The sequence below is a fragment of the Ambystoma mexicanum genome, chromosome 9 (genome assembly GCF_040938575.1).
Source record: "Ambystoma mexicanum isolate Mex_15411 chromosome 9, UKY_AmexF1_1, whole genome shotgun sequence".
Classification (NCBI taxonomy): domain Eukaryota; kingdom Metazoa; phylum Chordata; class Amphibia; order Caudata; family Ambystomatidae; genus Ambystoma; species Ambystoma mexicanum.
Genome location: NC_090931.1, coordinates 1,076,453,976 through 1,076,478,371, shown reverse-complemented (window position 1 = coordinate 1,076,478,371; position 24,396 = coordinate 1,076,453,976). Strand labels below are relative to the sequence as shown.

Sequence of the window (24,396 nt, the reverse complement as noted above, 5' to 3'; positions counted from 1 at the left end):
TTTGAACCTGACCCAACTGGGTTGTTATCTGTTGGAATAGCAAGGGCTGCTTTTAAATCATTCAGCATGGGGGCAGAAAAGTTTAGCCTTGCAATCTGTCATTTGATTTCTCCCTCAACTAACAAATCATCCAAACACACCAGAAGGGATATTGAGTTGAGTTGGAAAGGTGGGTGAATCAGGACCATATTGACTGGGAAGGAGCAGGCATCTTCCCATATGGCATCAAGGCAAAAAAAAGCCGGCCAGCTGTGAAGCTGAACTCCAATGGCCACAGAAGAGAAACTAGGGACAATCAATAACTGGCTTTCCAAGAGTCCTCCTCCACCCATGCGGTCATAACCCTGCAAACCCCTATGCTTACCAAGGCTGTATGGCCAGCAGATAACCACTCTGTAAGAGGGGCAAACTGGAGATGGCAGGCAGGAACTTATGTACAATGAGATAATCTTGGCGGAAGGCAGCAGTAGGCACAAGTTTCCGAAGACAAAGCATAGGCAGGCAAAGTCTTCTTTTGGGATCATGGCAGGACAACGAAATACCACAATGTGGGAATTTGAAAGGCAATGGGCATGAGTTGGCAAGTAGCTTTTGTAGACGAGTCCATAGGAATGTGGGCTGCATCTTTACCGATAGCTTGGTACATGTGGATAAAGACTGAGTTAACCCCTGATGTGCTTCCAGAGAGAACCGATACCTATGAAGCCAGTGATCTCAGTGATAACCTGTGCTGCTTCCTGACACTAAGGTCCCTATAAACCTCTTGGGTGATGAGTTCAACCTTCCAAATATCTTCCGTGCCCAAGGCCTCGAGTATGACTCAATCATATTTGATTACTCCCTGACTGCTCTACACAACAAACCACACAATCATTTTTTGAGAGACCAGTAACACGTCAATGCTTTAATATGATACAGATCAATATCATGTCACCACATAGCTCTAGCATAGCAATACAACACCATCATTCCTTCTGATATTTATTTATAGAAAAACACTATCTGCCAACGCATTTGTAACCTACAGCTTTGTTATTAAATATACTGACATACTTTCAGTCAGACATAGCACAAATATGACAGTGTTTCCATCACATATACAAAATGCAAGGCAATTCCCGAACAAAGATTAGAACCTTTAAATGACAAAAAATGTTTGACCAGTAGATGCAGCTTATATTAAATAGTCCAATATGGGCTAAATATCTATACCTATATACTGTCATAGGCATCGATTGGATTCTTGATCAATTAAAATGTAAAAAAAAGTATTGATTTCATCATTCTATCGCTGAAACGTTGATTTGTATGTATAGACCTCCGTTTAAGGAGGGCAGTCACATACAATTATGGTGCACTTCATAACAAAACTACTACGAAGTGGAGGCTATTGTAATGATTGTGAAAAGTACAATAACATTTTCTAGACCTTTTAGAAGAATATTAGATCTTAATGTAGATAAACAACTCTGCACGACGGTGAAGACAGATCAATTAAAACAAATTCATATTTTCAATGAATTTGAGCCCAACAGTACCCCGGCATGAAGCAGATGTATTCTAACTGGGCATGCTCGTGGGTCTTTTAGAAGTCAGGATCTAGCCAGGAACATTCCTAAAAATTAGGAAATACACATCTAATAGTAAATAAATTCTATGGTGAGCTGATAGGACTTATTTATTTTCATGATGGAACTCTGAGGGCATCATATGATAAACATTACAAGTTTGTCTGTTGATTGTATGCACCACTTATGTATAAGACTGTTCTCCCTCTTCTCTCGTTTCGATTCATTTGTCAAGATTGCTAGTGCCTTCCATCCAGGGTTGACCATCTGCTGCCTGACAACCACAACATATTACAACTCACTCGGCATTACGATGATTCCAATTAGGAATGGGTATAATAACAAAAAAGTCAGCAATCTTTTAAAATCCATACAAATACAAATGTTGAAGGCTCTATTGTGAGCAAGAGACTTCACAACTGAAACAATATCATGTCTTAAAAACAGAAGACTCCATGTCTTTTCGTGGGAGTTTCGGTGGAGCGATTTTTGGCAAAACCTCTTTTGCATAGAGTGTATTATGTAGTCCAGCTTCTCGAAGAGCCATCTCTATTCGGATTCTTGGATCTGAAATGATCTGTTCATGGGAGAAGAAATACACTGCATTATGACTCAAATAAATCATGAAATTACATGCCGAAATCTGCCCTAAAACGTTTTTACCTTATACCATTTACTTTTGCACCTATTTGAACTACTCCATAATAAATATAGGGCACAGTTTTCCGAGATAATAGAGTATTTGCATTAAAAAAATGTTTTAACTCTTTTTTAAACTTTATTTTTTGTATTCTCTTAGTCATGTTTCACATCGACATTGTATAACCATACAAAAGATAATACACTTTTAAACTACACAGTAACACATATCTACTCCAATAGCAGGGATACATAGAGTACTAACATCTTAATGGAGCCCCCCTCTCTCCCATCCCTTTTCCCGCTCTACCTCCACATCCTCTGGGTGAGAGTGCCCATGTGCACTGGCCTCCTAAACATCCAAATCACACCATCCGTTGCCATCCCCCTTTAAAGTGTGCCTTTGTTCCTCCGTCTTTCTTAGTATACCACCCCATGGTAACTAGTGCCGAGCCCTTCCACCTCACTTGATCTTTAGAACATGTACCTATGTTATCTCTGCATTGTCATGATTCAACACATAGAAGTCAATGGGGAAACACTGGAACAAGTGGCAGCCTACAACTCTTTTGGCCTGTGGTTTGCTGAGAATGGTTCGTGGACAGAGCATGTGTCAAAGGCAAACCTGAAACTGGAAAAATATGGCGGGGACATAAGAAAGTTTTCATTGTCACATGGTGTGGGTGCACTGTCCCCAGCACTGCATATATATATAGGCTACAGGCTGCGTGAGCATGGGGCAGAGATCTGGGGATATGCCAATTCAGCCTTGTTGGGCGTTACAGAAAATTACTTTTTTAAATCCCTGCTCATCCAGCCAAAGGGAACTCCTAATATAATCTTACATTTAGAATGCGCTCTCCGGCTCATTGAAGACATGGGGCCTCATTCCGAGTAGGCGGGTAAGGGTTAATGGTCACCGGTAACGAGACCGGTGCCGTTAAACCCTTACCGGCCTACTACCAGTTCCCTTTGCGGGTCCTTCCTTAACGCCTGCTTTTAGCAGGCGTTAAGGAAGGACCCGCAAAGGGACTTTAGTGCTAATAACGGTACCGTAATTTACGGTACCATTATTAGCGCCTTCCCCATTCCCATTGAGCCCTATAGGGCCTCAAATGGGAATGGGGAAGGGGCCCTGGTGAATGGGGAATTACCGGTCCCTCCAACCTTGGAATGGACCGGTAATTACTCCATTCACCAGGGCGGAGTCGGAACGATTTTGGAGGCAGCCATGTCGCAAATAGCGGCGTGGTTACCTCCAAGGTCGGAATGAGGCCCATTATATCTCTCAAACCACTGCTATTCTGGATATGTGTGTGGACTTCTCGAGCTTTATCAGACTATAGATCCACGTTGAGAGATTTTATATTGCTGGAATGTAGTGCCTAACTCTGTGGCTCAAAAAGGTCAAATATTGGGTACGCAAATTTGTTACACAAATTTGATCTGGCTAATCTATGGGAACAACCACTGGCTATGACTAAGGGATGTTCGAACCTGGCCAAGACAGCGAGTGTTCAGGGGTGCAGAAACCTTTGTGTGGTCTCCAAGCTCTACCTTGAACCAATAAAACTACCCTATGCACGTCACTTCTCATGAACCTGAGAGATGGCACTCTGTAAAAATGTCCACTTACACTGTGAAATGGTTCACAAATAACACAGCAGTCTGTTTGATGTGTGGGGCACTAAATGAGACAGTTTCCCACCTTTTGTTGCTATGCCCTGGTTATCACTCACTAACATCCAGATACTGTGAAGGCATCATGAGTCAGACACAGACAACAGGTTCAAGCGCTTTCAACAAAGTTGTATTAACTCAAAAAGGGAGGGTGGAATCATGCCTACCTTTCCCTATGCTAAGGTGGGATTTCTCCACCTAAAGAAAATTAGGGTAGTCTGTGTCAGTAAGTTTTCAAAGTAAAACTTCTGTCTGTGTCCAAAACCTATACTTGCCCTCACAACTAACTGCATGCAATGTGTAGGGAGGTAAGCATCAACATGAATATTGTTCAAAATTAAGTTCAGATGATCTTCTAGCTCTTTGGCTTGTAATCAGCTGCCCTTTCCCAAGTTCAAAGTAGTTCATCAAGCATAGGGGTTCCCATTCCCAAGAGTTCAAATTTTTCAACTCTCAAACAAAACAACTTAAGGGGGCTTTCCTTTCCCAAGAGTTCTAATCTTCCATCTTTCAAAAATAACACAACTTCAAAGTCACAACAACGTCTTTGCACAACACAAGCTTTTTTATAGGTGTTTTCAGTAGCTTTTCCATTCAGGGGGCACCAGGTCTAGGCACAGTGGTCGACCACGTGGTCCATCCATTACAGGTCACGCAACCGGTACCCCTCTTTGACTGCTTTTCCATTAACAACAGTCCACTGCTTCTACTCGGCACATGTGTCACACTCTCCTGACACTGTATCATGGCTTGGTTGGCCACCATGCACTTGTTAAACTTTCTTCTGTTTCATGTGGCTCTTGCCAATGCTTGTTTCCCTATAATATAGTTATTTGCATTTTCTTGGCTTTGGTCAGTGCTGGATTTCTCATATCATGCATACAACGTTTTGTGCTCTCTCGGCTTTGCTAGTACTTGTTTTCAGTTAAAGTGAGTTCATTGTTTCAATGCAGTTCAAAATCTTCTTTTCAGTAAGATTCACAATCTTTCTTTCACTCCTCTCAAGATGCAAGAGTGTTGCCAACTTGCTTTAATTTTGTTCGGTATTCAAAATGCCTTTAGATCTTTAACTTGCTTTCATTTAGTTTGGTATTCAAAATGCCTTTAGATCTGCTTTAACTTGCTTACCAATGCGTGTTTTCCATTTATATCAATGTCCATAGCTTTATTTCTATGACTGCCTGCCAGCCTGGTGTGCCCCTTCTGGGGTTTTACTCACCGGTCAGATTTACGGCTTCTTGCGATGGTCCTTCGCCAGCACAGGTTTCTTTCTCTCCGTGTGGTCCCTCACGTCTTCTCCCAGCGGTCTTCTGTGGCTCACGCACACCCAGCAGTGCTTCCTCTGTGATGCAGGACTCACATAACCGTTTCCTTTGGTCTCACCAGCCTCCTTCTTACGGGTTGTCACTGGCCTCCAGAGTCCTGTACCTTCATTTACCGCTACATACGCTCTGCACTTTTACACTGGTCTCAAGTGCTTCTCCTGTCACACTGCCACACTGGAGAGGTTTTCCTGCCCACAGAAGTTTGTGGGCGTTTTCTCACAGCTGACTCCATTTCTTTCGGGATTCCAACTTTTAAAGTTTCTGCCTCCATTCTCGTTCCAAAAAGGACTATTCCGCTCACCATTAAAGCAGTATCCGCTCACCATTAAAGCAGTAGTCCTGCTTTGCTCTTGTTGTCCTCCTCCTCGTCCCAGTACCATACCGGTGCAATCTGGGGAATATTTTAGGGGAATCACAGGGAAAGGGCTGACACAAGCCTATAAAGACTTGAGGGATGGAGGGGTCGTGGTGAAAGGGAAATGGGGGATACAATGTCTCACCTAAGGATGTCCTTTCCCCACTCCCCAAGTCTTCACCACCCAGGTGATCCACCCTTGCAAATCCACCCCCAGAGTCAGGATCCAAAAGGTATCGCCTTTCCCTGACCACCTGTGAAGAGGATACCGGGGGGAAAAGAAGAGAGGACACCCTCAGGTTCCTCATAATGTCTACTACCCATGTTTAGACTAAACAATATACGCAGGGTAGTGGACGCACTACATTTCTGTACAATAACTAGTGAGCCTCTCATGGTGCAAAATGTGGTGACATATCTGTCCAGGGCACGGCTTAGGAGAACAAGAGCTTTAATGAAATTGATAAAGTAATCTTTAGTTATTTTTTAATCTCTTTTAATGTTTTATCTTTCACCTACCGTCTATATTTATAAACCACTATGAATAATGTACAATCTATAATGTGTGTTTTGATGGTTTAAACAGCCAAATAAATTTTGTTTTGATTGATTTGATAGACTGAGTCAACACAAAGGTCCTCAGTGGGGCCCATATGTCCTTGTGCCTGCTCCTGGCAGGGAGCGAGGCGGCATAACATGTCTCCATCACTTCACAGTCCATCATGCATCTCAAGCTGTGCTCAAATGGGGGTGCTGTTCCCTTAAACTAAGTTTTAGCTATTAAGGAGTGAGTCACCACAGACACCATGCTCAGCAGTCGGTTTGTTTGCAAACCCTCTCCTGCAAATATCACCAGTAGCTAGGCCAGTGGGTAGTCTGGCGCAGCTTACCCTAGCATCTCCCCCACTGCCTCTATAATTGGCTGCCATAGCTCATTCACCTGCCCGCACTGCCACGCCAGATGTAGGAAGACCGCGTGGGTTGATGACATCTCCCACATTCAGTGGATCTGCCGGGGTAGTCCTATGTAGCTGGTTGGGTGTACAGTACATTTGGTGCAAATATTTAAAGTGGGTCCGTCCATATCTGTTGGAAATAGAGACCTTTCTTGTCTGCATGCATGTTGCTTTCCACTGAAACGCTGTCATTACCACCCCAGAGATATATCTAATTTCTTTTAAGCCCTGTCATCCATGTCAGCCCTCTGCATTTTAATCATTTTATACAAGGAGGAAACCAGATTGGTGTACCTTGGGGGTGCTGTAATGTATTCTGCTATTTGCACAGGCATGGGTTCAACTGGTAGGCATATGGCCAGAACGACTGTATCTCATGTTTAAGCCAATGGTACAGGAGCACAGTGACCGCATTACATTTACCTCGATCCTTTATTTGCTCCAGGGTAAGAAACCTGCCCTCAGAAAACAGATCCTGCAGAGTGCAAATTCCTTAATCCCTCAAAGTGCACTTAGAAATGTTTTTCTTTATTCACCTTGATCCCACGTTCCCCATATATGGAGAAGTCTGGTGTATAAAGGCATTCCTCTCCCATGACCTGTGCCAGCTTGTCCCACACCCAGTATGTAGTGTCCACTGCTTGTGTTTCTTTATGTGGGTCTTGACGTTTGCCCCACAAGACCACCAGTAGGTCATCAGGGTGTGTTGTGGTCATCTCTATTCCCACATGTGGTAGCTCCACTGATGGAGTCCACCACCAGAACGCACATTGTACCTGGGCTGCTATATAATAAAGAAACATATCTGGGAAGTCCACCCCCCATACCCCCTCATAAGGTTTACGGAGTGTGTCATATGCTATTCTGGGTTGTTTGCCTGCCCATGCTAATCTGACCATCATGCTTCTGACTCAAACACAAAACTTCATATGAGAGACTATTGGCACATTATTAAAATATCAATAATTTGGCGACTATGCTAATGCTAACCGTACTGCTTGTGAGAGAGGAAGGTGTACCCATACTTCAATTTTAAATTCCAGCTGCGTAAGGTTTTTTTTCGTAGTTCTCAACATATAAAGTAGAGATGTTGGTGGCGACTACTACTCCTAGGTATCTCAGTTCCTGTGTGCACCATTTAAAGTCTGGAAAAAAAACAGGTGGAACTACCCAGTAAAGACAGATGCTCACAGACTGCTCTTCTAAACAAAGCTGCAGTGTATGTTCCAACAATAGTTAGGTATAGTTCTATCAAGTAATCCTTGACAGGTTATAGAAAAATGAAAGCAATCTCCACAAGTAGTTATAAGTCCACAAGTAGTTATGCAAACAGTTATTTAATCCAATAAATTGAATCAAAAAAAGGTGAGGGCAAACAGCTACCTTAGCGGTATAGGGCTCATAGGCAATGCATTTCGGAGCCTATCTCCACCTTCAGGGCTGATCAATGAATTATACACATAAATGAATACAGGGGGTACATTCAGAACAGTTCTCTCTTCTGGCTGACCTTGCACTGCCGCCTGGTTAACATGGCACTACTAGGCTGCCCCCTGTAGTCCCACAGCCTTCCTTTCACTTACTCAGGGTTCTGCTGCTCTGTGTGCACTTTGCCATTCACCCTCTCTCCTGCACTTCTTGTTACGCACTTGTACAATCTAAATGACACTAGGCCTAGTAAGATTGTTTGTCTTGCCCCACCCCCCCCCTTTATCTCCCCTCCCTTGCCTGGTTGCACCTTGATACACTTCAATCAATCAATCATTTTTATGGACCCTCAAACATTTCTGCAACCCCTGGGGATCAAGGGCTAAGGCTGATGGCGGGAAAAGCAACCTTGGACCATCTTCAACCGACCTGCCAAATCTCACAAAGAATTAGAGTACAGGGGTGAGTTACAGTGTTACATACCTGCTCCCCCAACTCCCTTTGGTTTGGTAACTTTTAGAAACTTTTAGATTACTTTGGCTTTGTCATTGCTTGTTCACACAAGCACTCCAAAAGTTGGGAACATGTTTGTTAGCTAGTTTAACTCGTCCCTTGATACTTGGCACTGTTTACTGGACCCAGGAGAACCTACCTTAATTTTTTTACAGCTTCATTAATTGTGTGAAACTTTGCTGAACATTTGGGCACAAGGCACCACACATCTTAGAGATGGATTTCTGACATTAGGATTGAATCTCTATGGACTAGTAGTAGTGCTAATACTAATCTGTACCTTCATTTTCAGGGATTTGATATGTATTTTTCCCTTTTTCCCTACTCCAGTAATTGTATGTATGTATGTAATGTTTAGTATTGAGTGATAATATGACCTGTTGGTAGTCATTTTTCACTGAGTGTTTTGGCCATAAGAAGTATTTTTATACCTGTTTGTCTAAGTGTGTTCCTCAACTGCTTCACTGTGTGTGCTCATTGTGGACCACTTACACGCTCACCACCTCTTGAGACTTAGCCTAGACCACTCACCTTGCTACCTTGTACTGGTTTGGCTACAGCTCCCAGATGTGTCCCTGTCACAATATAGGTTGGCGTTCTATACACCTGTCCACTAGGCCAGAGTATAGAAAATCAGGCCTAACAAAACTACTTATAGAACCCGGCTGCGAGGCCATCTGTCCCAGGGGACCTTATTATTCAGCAGTGATTTCATCACCTTCTTGATCTCTTCAGCCATTGGAGGAGTATTCAGGAGCATGGATTGATCTGGATCCAGAACTATCTAGGGTGACCTGGTCCGAGAATGCACACAGCTCAGATAAGCCTGCCTCTGTCTGGGACGTATGCAGAGATGCATAATTGTCCTGGAAAACCTCATTGATGGCACAGTTGTCTCTGACAATCAGGCCAGCTGTATTAACCACCTATACTATATTCATGGGTTCCCTCTCCTTGCGGGGTCCACGCTAGCATCCTACTTGGCTGATCTCCTTCCCCATAAGCTGCCACCACTGTAGGTCCTTCTAAGTATTTAGCCTCCCTATCCAAAAAGTCAGCAAATTATTTTATTTTGTTTCTAAGCTGCTTCTCATATCTGGCTCGCCCCCTCCAGTTATGTACCCTATAGCCGTGTAATGGGGTATTGTAGGTTCCCTCGGGTGCTCCGTAGGGCCATCGGCACATCCCCCCTCTCTAGATATACAGCTGCCCTGTGAGCATACTTTAAACGTTTCCCACACCACCCCTGTGTCTGAGAAAGAGCCATTGTTTTTTTTTAAACAGGCTTTATTGAAATTTGTAGACAAACATACACAATAAACAACTGTATAAGTTAATACACATAGCAATTACCAAATCTTTGACCAGCCTGGCAAACATCCAACTAAAACTTTAACATTCCCAACACCCACCCACAACTTCCCACCCCCCCCATGTTGCTAATCGGGTCTCGATGCTTCCATGATACAGGTCAATGCTGTGACTAATCGGTTTGCGCCTTTGCAGGGGGTTCTAGTCCCGGCTCCGGATCTGCAGCGGACAATGTGAACAGTGTTTGTGTAATTGTGTTCCATGCCATGATCCCAGCATTAGTGTGAGAGGGGCTCACATGCGCTGCTTTCAGCCAAGCTGTTGTTTCGGGTTGTGACCATTTTTTAAAGGTCAAGCCACAGATCTTCTATGCGCGGGCACTTCGGAGACTTCCAGGCAATTGCTATTCGCCGTTTGGCCAGTATGAACACGTAGTCTTTCATTTTTGAGACGTGGCGTAACTTTTTGGGGCATGTGAAGAGGCCTTCGGCTATATCATACATTGTGTCAATTGAGGCAAGGGCTTCTGCTGTTTCCGTGTACGTTGGCTACCTACTTGTTATCAGGTTCTTCAATGTGCAATACAACAGGTACTGGCCACGGTGGAGTCCTGTGGTATTGGCCAATTCCAAAAAGGGAGTAAAGGAGGTACCTGTAAGCAGGTCACCTATTGTGGCAATGCCTCTGGGTTCCCAGTGTACCCAGATACCCTGATGTACTTGAGATGCCATCGGGGCCAGAGCGGCCAGGGGGATCGGTACGGAGAACGGGTCCTTCATTTTTATTGGCGCTAGTGCCCTATCCCACAGCTGAATCCCCAGCGAAACCAAATAAGGTTGGCATTCGAGTTGCAACCGTTTGCTCCACAGCAACTCTTTCAGGAAGAAGCCCGGCACGCTGGTTGTAGGAGCATGGTGTCTGGGGTGGGTTCATCTGCTAGGCAGCCAACCACGAATTGGAGCTGTCCTGCTATATAGCACAGCTCAAAATGCGGGACTCTAATGCCCCCCCTCCTCGTACGGTCTCTGTAGTGAGGCTAATGCAACCCTACATCTGCCACCATGGCACAAAAATCCCCTGCACAAGAAGTCTAACATTTTAAAGAAGGCCTTGGGGATATTATATGGGATGTTTGCAAAGTAGTGTAGGAGCCTAGGGAGGACAACCATTTTCTACAGTGCCGCTCTACACATTACTGACAATGGTGACTTCTTCCAGAATATCATGGAATTCTGTATCCCCATCATGGCCCTCTGCATCATGTTCTTTGACCGGATCAAGAAAAATATCCACCCCCAGATAGCAAAATGTGATGGCGCACCACTTCAGGGCCAGCACAGGCAGATTGCTGGGTAGTGTCTGAGCTAGACTGGCTAATGGGAACAAAGAGGACTTATCCATGCTAACTGTGATACCTGAAAACTGAGCAATGCTGGCAAGGACTTTGATTATCATTTCTAAATTATCTTCAGGGTTTTGTACATATATGAGCGTGTCATCAGCGTACATGGAGATCAGGTGTTGTGTTCCCATGATCGGTATACCTGCCGTGGTATACTCTATTCTCAGGGACACGGCAATCAGTTCAATAGCGAGAATATACAGCAGTGGGGACAAGGGACAGCTCTTTCTAGTGCCTTTCTCCAACACCAATGGCTTAGAGAAATGTCTGCCCGTTCTGACCCTTGCTACCGGGTCCTTATATATGATTTCCACCCACCTCAGATAATACAGGCCAAAGCCCAACCCCCGTAGGGTGGAGTGTAGCCAATCCCACTTAATGGAATCAATTGCCTTTATCACATCAAGAGCAGCTATAGCACACAGTGTCTCCCAGGAGGCGGTGCTGTGCATGCTATGATGTAGGCATCTCAGATTCCAAGACATATTCCTGCCTGGCACATAGCCCGTCTGATCGGAGTGTATCAAAGTGTGAATGACCCTCTTTAACCTATTGGCCAATGTCGCAGTCAGGATTTTACTATCCTGGTTAAGCATAGACAAGGATTTATATGAGCCGCATTCTTGTAGAGGTTTGCTGGGTTTCAGCAGTGGCACATTGTCCGCTGCAGATTCCCTCATAGTAAGTGGAAGACGGCCGGAGTCGTTCGCCTCGTTCAAGGCCTTCAGAAGGTGCAGGGCTAAGTCCGTAGCAAATTCTTTATAGAACTCCCCGGGCAAACAATCCGAGCCCGGGATTTTCCCTGTGGGTAATGCCCAAATAGTATTAATCAATTCCTCGGCCGTGATGGGGGCATCTAGCTCCCTAACCGTGTCTCTGTCTAGTCTGGGAAGATCTATCTCGCCTAGTATCTCCTCTAAAGCCGGGATTGTGGGCGTAGTTGTTTCCTGATATAAATTTCAGTAGAAATCAAAAAAGACTGTTTTAATTCCCTCCTTTGTGTAACACATGGTGCCTTGTGGCATCTGCATAGAATAAATGGGAGTACGCTGTTTTTCCTTCTTGCATAGCCATGCTAGTAGTCTGCCCGGTTTGTCCCCTTCAGCATGTTGCCTCTCTACATACCTTGTGTAGCTATGTTTCCCTAATCGTCCCCAGCAGCTCAAGCATTGTTGCCGCAGGGCCATTTTGTTCCCACGCCTGTTACCCGGGTCTGTATAGGATTGTTTCAGTGCCAGCAGTGGGTCCTCCACAGCGGTTAATTCCTTGCGGAGCAAAGCCTGAATGCCCCCTGACTTAACTATTGCAATGCCTCGGACAACCACCTTCAAAGCTTCCCATAGGGAACCCGCCCAGGGTACACTACCCTCGTTGTACCGGAAGTATTCCATATACTATCTCTCAGGTGGTCCTGGAAAGCGGGGTCCAACAGAGCCTCGCTTCTCAATCTCCACGTAGGGATTGGGAGCCTCAGAGGCACATAGCGCCATTGCAATTATGGTGGTATGTGGCCAGACAGTACTGTACTTTTATTATCCGCAGTCATGGAGTCTTCTATGATGTCCTTTCCTGCAAAGAAATAGTCTAATCTGTTTTGAACGGCATGGGCCGAGGAGGTATGGGAATAGTGCCTAGCTTGTGGGTGAAGCGATCTCCAGAAGTTCACAAGCTCAAATGACTGTAAGGCTCTAGCCGGCAGGGTTGGTTTCTGGACCTTGGAGTCTGACCTATTCATAGCAGGGTTCAGGACACAGTTAAAGTCAACTCCCCATATCACAGCACCATCTCTGTGGGGACTGAGTCTAGGGTACAGAGTTTGGAAGAAGGCTGCTGTGTTATGGGTGGGTGCATATGTATTTATTAAACAAACATCTACATTTTCTAATAGTCCCTGTACCAGCACCCTTCTGCCCTCATCATCAGCCCTAGACCGTGTCACCTTAAAGGGTACTGTAGGCACTATCCAGGTCAGCACCCGTCGGGCATATACCGAATATGTACAAGCTAAAGTACCACCCGCCCATTTCCTGGTAATCAATGCTTGCTTTTCGGGTGTGAGGTGCATTTCTTGCGATAAGCCTATAACAATTTTATGCCGACGGAGGTAAGTCGTTCCAAGTTTTTGGTGCGAGGTGAGAGAAAGAAGAATCTCTGAGTTTTCTTTTGTTGTAAGGTTTCAGTTCCAGGCGGATGTCGCTGCTGCTCTTGTTGTGTGAATATGCTTAATTTGTGGCTCAGGAACTCTGCCTCTTGGTTGTGGATTGCTATGTGCGTGATGCACATTGATTTGAATGTGATTCGCTGCTTTATCGGTAGACAATGTAGTGTTTTTAGCACTGGTGAGATGTGATCTCTTCAGGGTAGTTTGAGGAGCAGTTTGAGGAGCAATCTGGCCACCGCATTTTGTATGCATTGTAGTTTTTTTAGAAGTTGTTCAGGCATACCCAGGTGTAGGCTATTGGCATAATCTACTCTGGACATAACGAGAGCGATGATGGCGAGTGTTTTGTTGGCAAATGACAGGAATGGTGGGGAACCTTTGCCGCTCGCAGGAGAAAGAAGCAGAGCGTTTACTTGTGGCTCTAGGGTAAGTTTGTTGTCTATCAGGACTCACTCCTAGGTGATTTACAATCGGTGATGGAGTTGGGGTTGTACCGAGTTCCCTTGGCCAAGGGATGTCGTGGTTGTCTCCGTTCTCAAGTGTTGTGTTTTCTTCTTGAGTGTCTTGTATTTTAAAGACTATTTGTGTATCATCTGCGTAGTTGTAGCAGGTGAGGCTGTGTCATTTCATGATCTTGATTAGTTCAGATAGGTAGATTTTGAATAATAATGGGGAGAATGATGATCCTTGTGGTATACCGCATGTGGAATCTCTTGGGTTGGATTTGAAAGGTTTCATCCATATGGTCTCTGTTCTGTTTGTTAGGAAAGATTTGATCCACTGTAAAGCGCCGTCTGTTATTCCCAATCCTTCCAATCTCGTAATGAGGACGTCATGGTTAACTGTGTCGAAGGCCGCAGAGAGGTCTAGAAGTATCAAGGCTGTACTGTTGTCAGAGTCTGCGTTTGCTTTTAGGTCATCCCATATTGAGAGAAGTGCTGATTCCGTTCCTCTCATTGGTCTGAAACCAACTTGTGCCTGGTCCAGTAGGCAGTGTTCTTCTATGAATTCTTGGGTTGTTTTGAATATGTATGTTTTGAGCAGTTTAGCAGGATATGGGATGTTGGAAATGGGTCTGTAATTGGAGAGGTCCTCTACATTACCAGCTGTATTCTTTTAGTAGCAGCCTGATGTATGCTGATTTGAAGGACTGTGGCACTTTCCATGTAGAGATTGAAAGGTTGAGGACATTCCTGTGGTATTCCATGGGAGTTCCTTGTTTGAGGATAGATTTGTATATGTACAGGGGGCAGGGATCCTCAGGGGAACCTGTTTTGTTGCTTTGATATACCAGTTTGACGAAAGTATCCACTGATATTTTGGGGAAGCTTTGTAGTTTGCTTGGGTTTTCCTTGCAAGTGTGGGTGGGTTCCGGAGTCTGATCTCTTGGTCTGTTTTGTATGGTCTGTTGGATGGTAGTGATTTTGTTTTTGAAGTGGTCTGCTAGGTCATTGCATAGTTTCACCGAAGGTATTGGCATGTTGTTGCAGCCAGGTGGATTTTTATTTCATTTATGATTTTGAAGAGTTCTTTTTGGGTGTTTGGTGCTTTGAAGATTCTGTTGTCGTAGTATTTCCTTTTTGCTTTTTACATTTTCTTTTTGTATGAGCGGATATGCTGTTGACATTTCTATTTATTTCCATTGTCGTTTTGGATCCTCCATTCTAGTTCCAGTTTTCATGTTTTTCTTTTCATGGTGCTGAGTAGTGGGGTGAACGATTTTGCTGCTGCACTTTTGCGAGATGTGGTGAAGGGTTTTTCTTTAGCTATTTCATCGATTGTAGTTGTGATCCAGTTGTGAAGCAGGGTTACTTTTTTGTCCATGTCGGCTTCTTCCATATTTGTTACTTGCGGTTTGCTGAGTTCCAGGAGTTCAGTTAGGTTGGAGTTTTTGATGGTTTTCAATTTCATTTCATGGTGGTTGGTGGTTTGTCTTGTTGCTTGTTTATTGGAATGATCAGTGAGATTATGAAGGGAATGATAAGGTGGTCGCTCCAGGGTATTTGAATTGGGGGTGCAGTGGTAAAGAGCTTTTATTGGCGAAGATTGCATCAAGTGTGTGCCCTGCCATGTGGGTTGCTCCTTTGACTAGTTGTTGTAGATTAATTGTTGCTAGTTGGCTTGATAGACATTTTTGTGTGATTGTGGTTTCTTCTTCGAACCAGATGTTGAAATCTCCAAGGACAATCAGATGATCATGTTCGATGGCTAGGATGGTGAGTGCCTCCGTGAAGATATCTACGAAGGCTGCATCATAGGTTGGTGGTCTGTATGTCAATACGAATTTCAGGTTTGTTTTGGGGTTTACTAATAGGCGTAGGGTTAATGATTTGTATTTATCGATATTTAAAGGGTCTTCCAATTTGATAACCAGGTGTTCCTTGTGGACGATTGCCAGTCCCCACCTCTTTTGGTTTTCCTGTTTGCTTGGATACATTTGAAGTTGCTAGGCAGGCAGTTGTTGAGGGTGATCTTGTAGTTGTCGTCTAGGTTTCAGTTATAAATAGGATGTCGATACCTCCGTCACATAGGAGATCATAGATTTCAGTGGCATGTTTGGACATTGACCTTGCATTGATTAGATTGCAGTGGATTTTGTCTGGTCTGGTTTTGTTATTTGCTGTTCCTTGTTTCGGTTTGGGGATGTTGAATCTGTGTGCTTCTGTATTGTCATTGATTGGATGAAGATCAGCAAAGGCTGCTTCTTCATTGAAGCGGTCTGCTAGATTGATAGTGGACTGTTCAATCGTGGTGCTTCTCTATTGATGCCGATTGGTTGAAGATTAGCGAAGGCTGCTTCTCCATTGAATCAGTCTATTAGGTTAGTGGTTGGTTTGTTTACTACCATAGCTTTGTCGTCAAGCATGGTATTTTGTGGGTCTCGATAGTGCCCTTCTGTTCTGGTGATGTGCAAAGAGAGGGGGTTGAGGTCTTCCCAGTCTCTTATTGGGTGTTCTCGTCTTTTTTCCAGCTGTTTAGGGGGGTTCTCTGTTTGTCTCAGTGTCGTTGAGATGCTGACGCTCTGCGTTTGTCGCGAGGCTACTATTCACAGTACTATTACAGTGTTATGCAAGCTGAAAATAGCAGCAGTATCACAGTATGGCAATATGGCAATATCTAGATATGAATCAACTCAGCATGAACAATTCCCCGGGGTGTGATGCAGGGCAACATTCACAGCACCGCTACAGTGTGGCGCAAGCCGAAAATAACAGCACCATCACATTACGGCACCGCCAGATATGAATCAACTCAGCATGAACAATTCCCTGGCGTGTGACACAGGCTAATGTTCACAGTACTATTACAGTGTGTGTAGTCTGAAAATAACAGTTCTATAACAGTATGGCATTTTCTAGATATGAATCAAATCAACATGAAAAGTTCCCTATAGTGTGAAGCAGGCTAATATTCACAGCACTATTACCGTGTGGGTGCTTTTGCTAAGTAGTATGGGTTCCAGGGTAGAGTGATTGCTCTATCCTTCACCCTGACCACTCATTCTTTGATTGTAGCTGCTGTTTGACAGCTGCCCGCTGGCTTCCCCTGCTGAAATCTGCAGACACAATATGGAGCCGCCTCTGTTGGAGCCGCCCTTTGCCTCGGGGCCCTTAGCCGCAGGGGCTGCACGGTCAGAGGGCTGCCCTCAGAAGGTCAATTAAGATCAAGACTACGCACCAATCAGGGGATGGTGGGCGGGCTGGAAGTTGGGCAACAAGGAAGTGGAAGTGGACTGAAGGGAGGGAATGGAGAGCAAGCACAACAGGGCTGAGGCCTCTAAAATCAGAAAAATTAACAACAGGCAAAAGCCCAGGAAGGTCTGCTTTCCTAAAACACTGACCTGCTCAGTAAATCTGGAATGGGGTGAGCGTGGGCAGTGTGGGCTGGTAGGCCTAGCAGCACTTGCTCAGCCACCAATCAGGGGACGGTGGGCGGGCTGGGAGGCAGGTAACAGGGAAGTGGAAGCGGCTGGAGGGAGGGAATGGAGAGAGAGCACAATGGGGTTGGGGCCTCTAAATTCAGCAAACTTAACAACAGGCAGAGGCCCATGGGGGTCTGCTTTCCTAAAACACTCACATCCTCTGCAAATTAGGTACGAAGTGAGCGTGGGCAATGCAGGTCGGTAGGCCTAGCAGCACTTGCTCTGCCACAAATCAGGGGACGGTGGGCGGGCTTGGGAGGCAGGCAACAGAGAAGTGGAAGTGGGCTGGAGGGAGGGAATGGAGAGCGAGCACAACAGGGCTGGGGCCTCTGAATTCAGCAAAATTAACAACAGGCAGAGGCCCAGGAGGGTCGGCGTTCCTAAAACATAAAATCAAAGTTGGACCTCTGTTTGACCTCTTCCAGGACATAACTCGTGACCTTGTAAAGTAATCACTTCTGTTCCAAGAAGTAAGGGCCTGTGGTTCTGAGAACCTCTTTTAAAAAGGGCACGATCAAAGGTGTGGTACTTAAGGTTGCCTTTGGTAGGGAAAGAGCTTTGGGTTGGGGTGCATTGGAGGAGTTGGGTTTGTGGGCTGGTGGTTCTGTCTGGCCCTCAGAAAGCCACAAGCACATTCTAGTAGACCCAAATCCAGTTCCACCTCCTACCCCCTTCTGTCTCTCTTGACGCAGAATTTCCTCAGCCTCTCTGTGGACATAGGTGTAAAGATTAGAGGGGGTTATCTGCACTCCTGCTCTCTATATCGCAGAGCGTAAGTACAGTGTACCCCTGCCAAGATTCTCTATTCGGTAGCTATGGTGGAGCAAACAAGGCTTAAGCTCTCAGGAGGGCTGGTTCTTAAGTACAGTGTAGTCCCCAAGCACCCACAAAGGAATGTCCAAATACTATGTTAGTGAAAACAGGGTTCAGGAGACAAATAAGGTTCACGTTATGTACACAATCACAATAACACACTTTGGGCCTCATTAGGACCCAGGCGGTAAGGGGTTTACGGCGGCGTAAACAGCGCCGACCCTTACCGCCTGATTCCGAGGTCCCTTAGCGCCATGGAGGATTTAACACCTCCTTTTAGCAGGTGTTCAAATCCATGGCGCTAAGGGACCTTGTTGTTAATTACGCCACCGTAATTTACAGTGGCGTAATTAACGCCTTCCCCACTCCCATTATGCCCTATGGGGCAAAAATGGGAATGGGGAAGGGTAAATGGGGATTGGGGACTTACCTCCCCGCCAACCTCGGAATGGGGCGGTAAATCAGCCAACCACCATGGCGTAAACATAGTTTACGCCATGGTGGTAAAGGTACGACCCAGGCGGTAACTTACCACCTGGGTCGTAATGAGGCCCTTTGTACTCTAGCAATGCTATAATGGCAAATATAGACAGGTCTATGTGGTACCACTCTTTCTATCGATTCCTTTAAAATGCATCCACAGCTAACAGCCCCACAACAGCATACAAATCAGATTGTAAGATGAATCAACGATAGACACAGAAAGAAAGAAAGCTAAATCAAGCAATGGTAGAACAGACCCCCGTCTACCTAGAGACAGTTCTGTGCGAGGATCCCCCCACCTGGGCAACCTGAAAATAAAGTGTATTGACAAGCCCAGTCCAATTATGCTTAATATAGACTCAATTCCTTCTAAAGGTTCTACGACCACAAAGTACCTAGTTTAGTAGCGTTCTTCGGTGAGTGGTTGACGGGCCCTTCTTGAGTGCACTCCCTTCAAGGCAGGAGCCACGGGTCATCGAGAATCAGTGAAGAAAAGAGTGAACACTGTCCTTGCGGCAGCAGCCTAGGTTCTTTCTGTGCTCGTTGACGATCGGTCGAAAACGTCCTGCAAGCTGAAGTGAGCAGTGCACCTCGACGACGAGTGTTCGTTGCCGCAGAGAGATTATGATAAACTTTGACCCAACAAGGGCGTTGGGTCGTCGGCATCTCTGTGGTCTTCAGGTGGCGGGACACCCACCGGCGGATTCTCCTCAGTCATTGGCGGCCTTGACTTTCTCCGTCAGGACGAAAACGGTCGACGGTGAAGAGCAACGGAGTCCTTGAATCAAATGTTTTAGGCAAAAGGAGCACTGCGCCTCCGGTCAGCGACGGCGGTTGTTGGCGGTGATAGACTTCAATGTCCGGGCGCTTCACTTCTTGATTCTGCGGCGGTCCCCTGCTCGGCTGTTACAGTTAGGAAAGTATAGGATAACAGGGGAAAGCATACTGTGATAAGGATGAGTGCTACTGATTGAGAAGGTATGTGGCAGAATCAAGCAGAGTCTTTGGAGTGAGGAGTGACCTGCTGTCTTTTGAGTATTTTTTTGCTTTCAACTGTTTTGGGCGGCCACTCCTTTAAAAACTGACTCGTGCCGCGGAGCGGCCGCAGAGTCAAGCAGAGTCTTTGGACTGAGGAGTGACCTGCTGTCTTTTGAGTATTTTTTTGCTTTCAACTGTTTTGGGCGGTGACTCCTTTAAAAACTGACTTGTGCCGCGGAGCGGCCGCAGAGTCAAGCAGTGTCTTTGGAGTCATTGGAGGAGAGGAGGAGAGGCCCTGGACTTTCAATCTGTCCCCTTGCCCTCCAATCCCTACAGTCTGTCTGCCTTGATCCAGGATCCAATGTCGAGCGATAGTGCTCATGGGAAAACTACGATCGCGAGGACGCGAGCACAGTGAAAGCACGAGATGCCTTCAGCGACCTCGGAAGCAGAGGACGTCTGGCCCAGACCACACCGGCCTCAAGTAAGTCTATACTTGTCATGCTCTAGTATGGATAATAGTGAACCTAACTGCCGACAGGATGTAAGTGACACTGCAAGAATAGCTCATCCTGTTTCAACCGGCAACCCTTTAAATAAAGTAAATACAGCAATCACAGTAGTCACGGCTGACGGTAACTCTGTACCTTTCACTTGGCCTTCTGCACCCCTTATCTTGTCGGAAATTTCTGAACTTGACCAAATGGCAGCCTGTTCAAGTGATGTGCATATAATTGACCGTGATGTCCCGCCCACAACACTTCTAAAACTGCAAGTTTTGGCGTGGCGCGCCCACAATTCCCACAATGCACCGAAAGAGGTCGCAAATTTAATTGACTCAATCGACCCAATAGAATAAAGGCCAGAACGCGTCCCCTTGTAGGCTGTAATCGTGCAGTTCAGACGTGGAAATTGCGAAAGCAGCCATGGAGGACTGGCAAAAGGCCTCATCTGATACTGCAAGTAGTACAGACTAAAACATGAAATTTAATACTGCACTCCGTGAAGGAATTCACCAAGATAATTTGGACAAATCCCATGTGGCAGAAGAGGGATTCGAGGAAGTGTCCTGTTACCCAAGAGTGATCTTACCCGGACATCTAGGTGGGTCTGCTGATCACATTGGAAGCTGCAGAAAACCTAATGATTCTACACACCTTAGTGAACTTGTTCACCCATTTAAAGTGCTATTAACTCAAACTAATACAAACGACAAAGAAAACGCAACTCTTTGGAAGTCGTAAATAAGTTATTGCATGACTTAACGCAGCTAAATCAATCTCGCATGGTGCAATCCTACCCAAAAACGCAATCGGAAAATCAAAACCATGCCACCACACAACAAAGCGTGTGGAAAGATGACCCCCCCCCCCCAAGTATATGAGCAAAAACAGCAAAAAGAACAATGGACAAGAGGCTCACGAAAGTGAAGACGCATTGAAATTAGTCCATCACCAAACCTTAACAGTTCACAGTCTAGAAATAAAATCAACAGAGACATTGTGTCAGTATCTGATTGCGACACAGTGATGATGAAAAACAAAACGGCTCAATCAAGAGAGGAAAGTGTGGATTCATCATCTGAATCCTCAAACACAGACTCTTCAATTATGGACCGTCGATACCCAAAAATAAGGAGAACGAAAAACCCAAGTCTATTTAAGTCTCTATCACAGGGAAAAAAAGTGACAGACTCTGTTACTGGATGTCCCTCTCCACAGGAATTGCAAACTTTAATTATGGCCTCCATGTCGATATCCATTGCACCATTTATAAAAATGTATGAGGCTATAAATGACAAAACAAAGGATCTGACCACGTTGGTGGCACTTATGAACTCAACATTACTAAAAATCGGATATGAGAGCCACATCGGTAAAGGAGTCCAAAATGAATGCAACAAAAAAATAGATGCCTCATTAAATATTTTGACTGAACAAAAAAAGAATGACCTTACGGAAAATAAACTGTTTGCAGAAGTGGCTCGTGAAGCACTGGCTCTTTTTAACAACGACCCCAGGAAAGAACAAAGAAAAGAGAGCAGGAGAGAGATGGGCCAAATTAACAAAATGGATCAACCGACGCCCGTTCATTTGGTCATCTCCCCAGATCAAACCAAAATCAACAGTACTGGTATAACTCCAGCAGAAGATAGGGGTGGCTCTGAAGAAAAATCTAATGGAGTGCTTTCAGAATGTATCAATACAAATACTTACAAAGATACGAACGCGCAAATGGAACACAGAGTCTCAGTGGACTTAACAAATCAATGTGTGACACTTACCTCGAGTAACAGCGTTGTAACCTCACCAATCAAGGAAGATGATAACACTAGTCAACCGCCAATCACAGTAAATTTGCAGAAGAGACAAGTTCACGATTTTTCCTTTAGCACAGCATTCAAACAAAGCTTAGGAAAAGATAATCTTGCACTCGAAGACATTCAAACACCCTCAACCTCAAAGGCTAACAAGCCATCTGGATGTCAACCAAATTATGAGGCAGATGAGGTGTTTGACATTACAAAAGACGAAAGAGGAATTTTCCAAATTTTTAAGGGAACTAAATCAACCTTAGAAAACTCCAAAGAAATTAAATCAAGTTCCCAATGCACAAACAAGAAATCGAAAAACGAACTCGCAAAAAATACAAAGCGAGGTAATGGTGCAAGGAAATTCCTTCGAAATATAAAATCGCTACATGTAACAGTCAATGGTGAAGTAAATAACACCCAAAGGATCAATACAAGAAGTCAGAAAGTTGACAGCGAAACAAAAGTATCCGAGGCAGTTAATACCTGTTTGGAGACTACTGCGGCAAAAGATACTGCGGTGAAACCAGTTAGCTCAATCGATATTTCAGAAGAGCTTCTGAACATGTCAACTTACGAAGATAACGAGATCGTGGAAACAACGCATGCATAGCATACTCCCTCAACGGAAAGGACAATGGATATACCCCCCCAAGTCTGAAGAAGTATCCTGCAATCAAGCATGCAATGATAATACCAGTCCTGAGCGAAGAGCGAAAGTGATAAAACAATCAAGAACGTGTACAATTGTCTGTCCAATCGTGACACCCACCCCGAATCTGGAATGTGCTAGCAGCCCGATTTTCATGACTTTAAATGACAAATGGGAACAGCTAGACCGAATGAAATTAAAGGACAACTATGTCAGCGATTAACACAAAGACAAACATGTCTCGTTCCAGCGAGGAGATTGCAGGTCATACAGCCCGGATGGCAAATTGACCATGCGAGATAAAAAAGTCCCAATGTGACTACCTAGTCCGCTGTCCAACAACAATAAAAACATCAAATGATCGAGAAACATTGTTAGAAAGAAGGTGAATCATGAGGATGTCCAAATAAAGCTGCACAAAATAATAACTGAACGTGTAGATAACAACGACAAATTAATTCTAAATCGAAATAACGTCATGAAGTTATTTCACTTAGTGCCAAGTCTCAGATTGATAACATTGGATGATCTGAAAGTCATAGAATTCCCACAAGAAAAAAGAAACGCAAAGTGGTCCTACATCTTGATTCCAAAATAACTAGCAACACGATTATGGAGGCGAAGTCTGTTCTCATGTCGCTGGGGTTTGAAATTTACAGATACTCTGAGAATCTAACCCCACCTATCAAAGAACCAAGTGAACGACCAACTTACCCAAAATTTACAAGCATCCCAAAGAAATCTGAACATAATGAGAGTACAGAGAAAGGAAAAGACGAAATGGAAAATATCCATACTCTTAAATTTAAAATAAAAGAAGACATGGCTCTCCCCAAAGAGCAACATCTTAATTTAGAGACAATGGGCCTCATCACGACTTCGGCGGTAACCCTTAAATCCGGCGGTAGCGCTATTACCGCCGGATTTAAGGGTCTGCCGAATCAGGACTTCGGCGGATTTCTCCCCAGCTCTGAGCTGGGGGGAAATCCGCCAAAAATTCGCGCTATTACCGCCGGCGGGAAATCCGCCGGCGGTATTAGCGCGAAGATTCCCCATTGAGCCAAATGGGGAATGGGGCATTCCCGAATGGGCTCAGTGGGGAATGGGGACTTACATTACCGCCGAACTCGTGATCCGGCGCTATTAGCGCCGGGGAGTTCGGCTGTAGGGCTAATACCGCCCGCGCTAATAGCATTACCGTTACCGACCAAGTCGTGATGAGGCCCAACGTAAGTTCCATCGAAAGAAACTAGAGAGCAACGTATTTCATCACCCCCTGAAAGAGATCAGATTAAAATCACTATAGCGGGAGTAACAAGTGCGGATGAGCGTACTTATGGTGGTGAAAGAACAGCTGAAAACTCAAACGCGATGGACAAATGGACGTGGATAGCTGCTACTTTGAACTCAAAACATAAAAATTAATGTCAGAAAACGGAGGACCGAACTGATTATTTGATTGGATCCTGGAACACAAGAGGTCACTTGCACCTATTCCAATCAAACTGGCTGCAAGACTTAGATATGGCTTGCTTACAGGAAGTATGGATGTGCGAATGCCCCTACATCGAGGGATATGAAGTCGCATTAAATCCAGCAATAAAAAAGCAGTTGGGAAGACCAATGGCTGGGTTGTTAACTATCATAAAAATGGAGACAGGATTCAGAACTGTGGATTCCAAGAACACTATTCCATTTATTCAGATCACCACCGTCAACAAGCCTAGCAAGAAACTTGGTAATTGTGTCTCATTAAAGATCATTAACCTGTATTGGAACCACCAAGATGCTGGTACGAGTATGTTCATAGATCAAGTCACTTCACTTATTGACGAGATCTAAGAAGAATCAGACGGGCCTAACATCCTCCTTTGTGGAGACTAGAACTTAGATTGTTTC

The 24,396-nt window shown here is 44.8% G+C and overlaps 1 protein-coding gene across 6 annotated transcripts in view; it reads right to left on the bottom strand.

The window, feature by feature from the left end:
• Nucleotides 1-873: 873 nt before the first annotated feature.
• CCDC148 (coiled-coil domain containing 148) overlaps nucleotides 874-24,396 on the bottom strand; it is a 1,950,480-nt gene continuing 1,926,957 nt past the window's right edge. For all 6 annotated transcript variants that reach the window (XM_069616397.1, XM_069616394.1, XM_069616398.1 and 3 more), the window contains one exon: nucleotides 874-2,145. In XM_069616397.1, coding sequence (XP_069472498.1) covers nucleotides 1,999-2,145 — 147 coding nt within the window. In that variant the 3' untranslated portion in view covers nucleotides 874-1,998. The remainder of the gene's footprint in view (nucleotides 2,146-24,396) is intronic.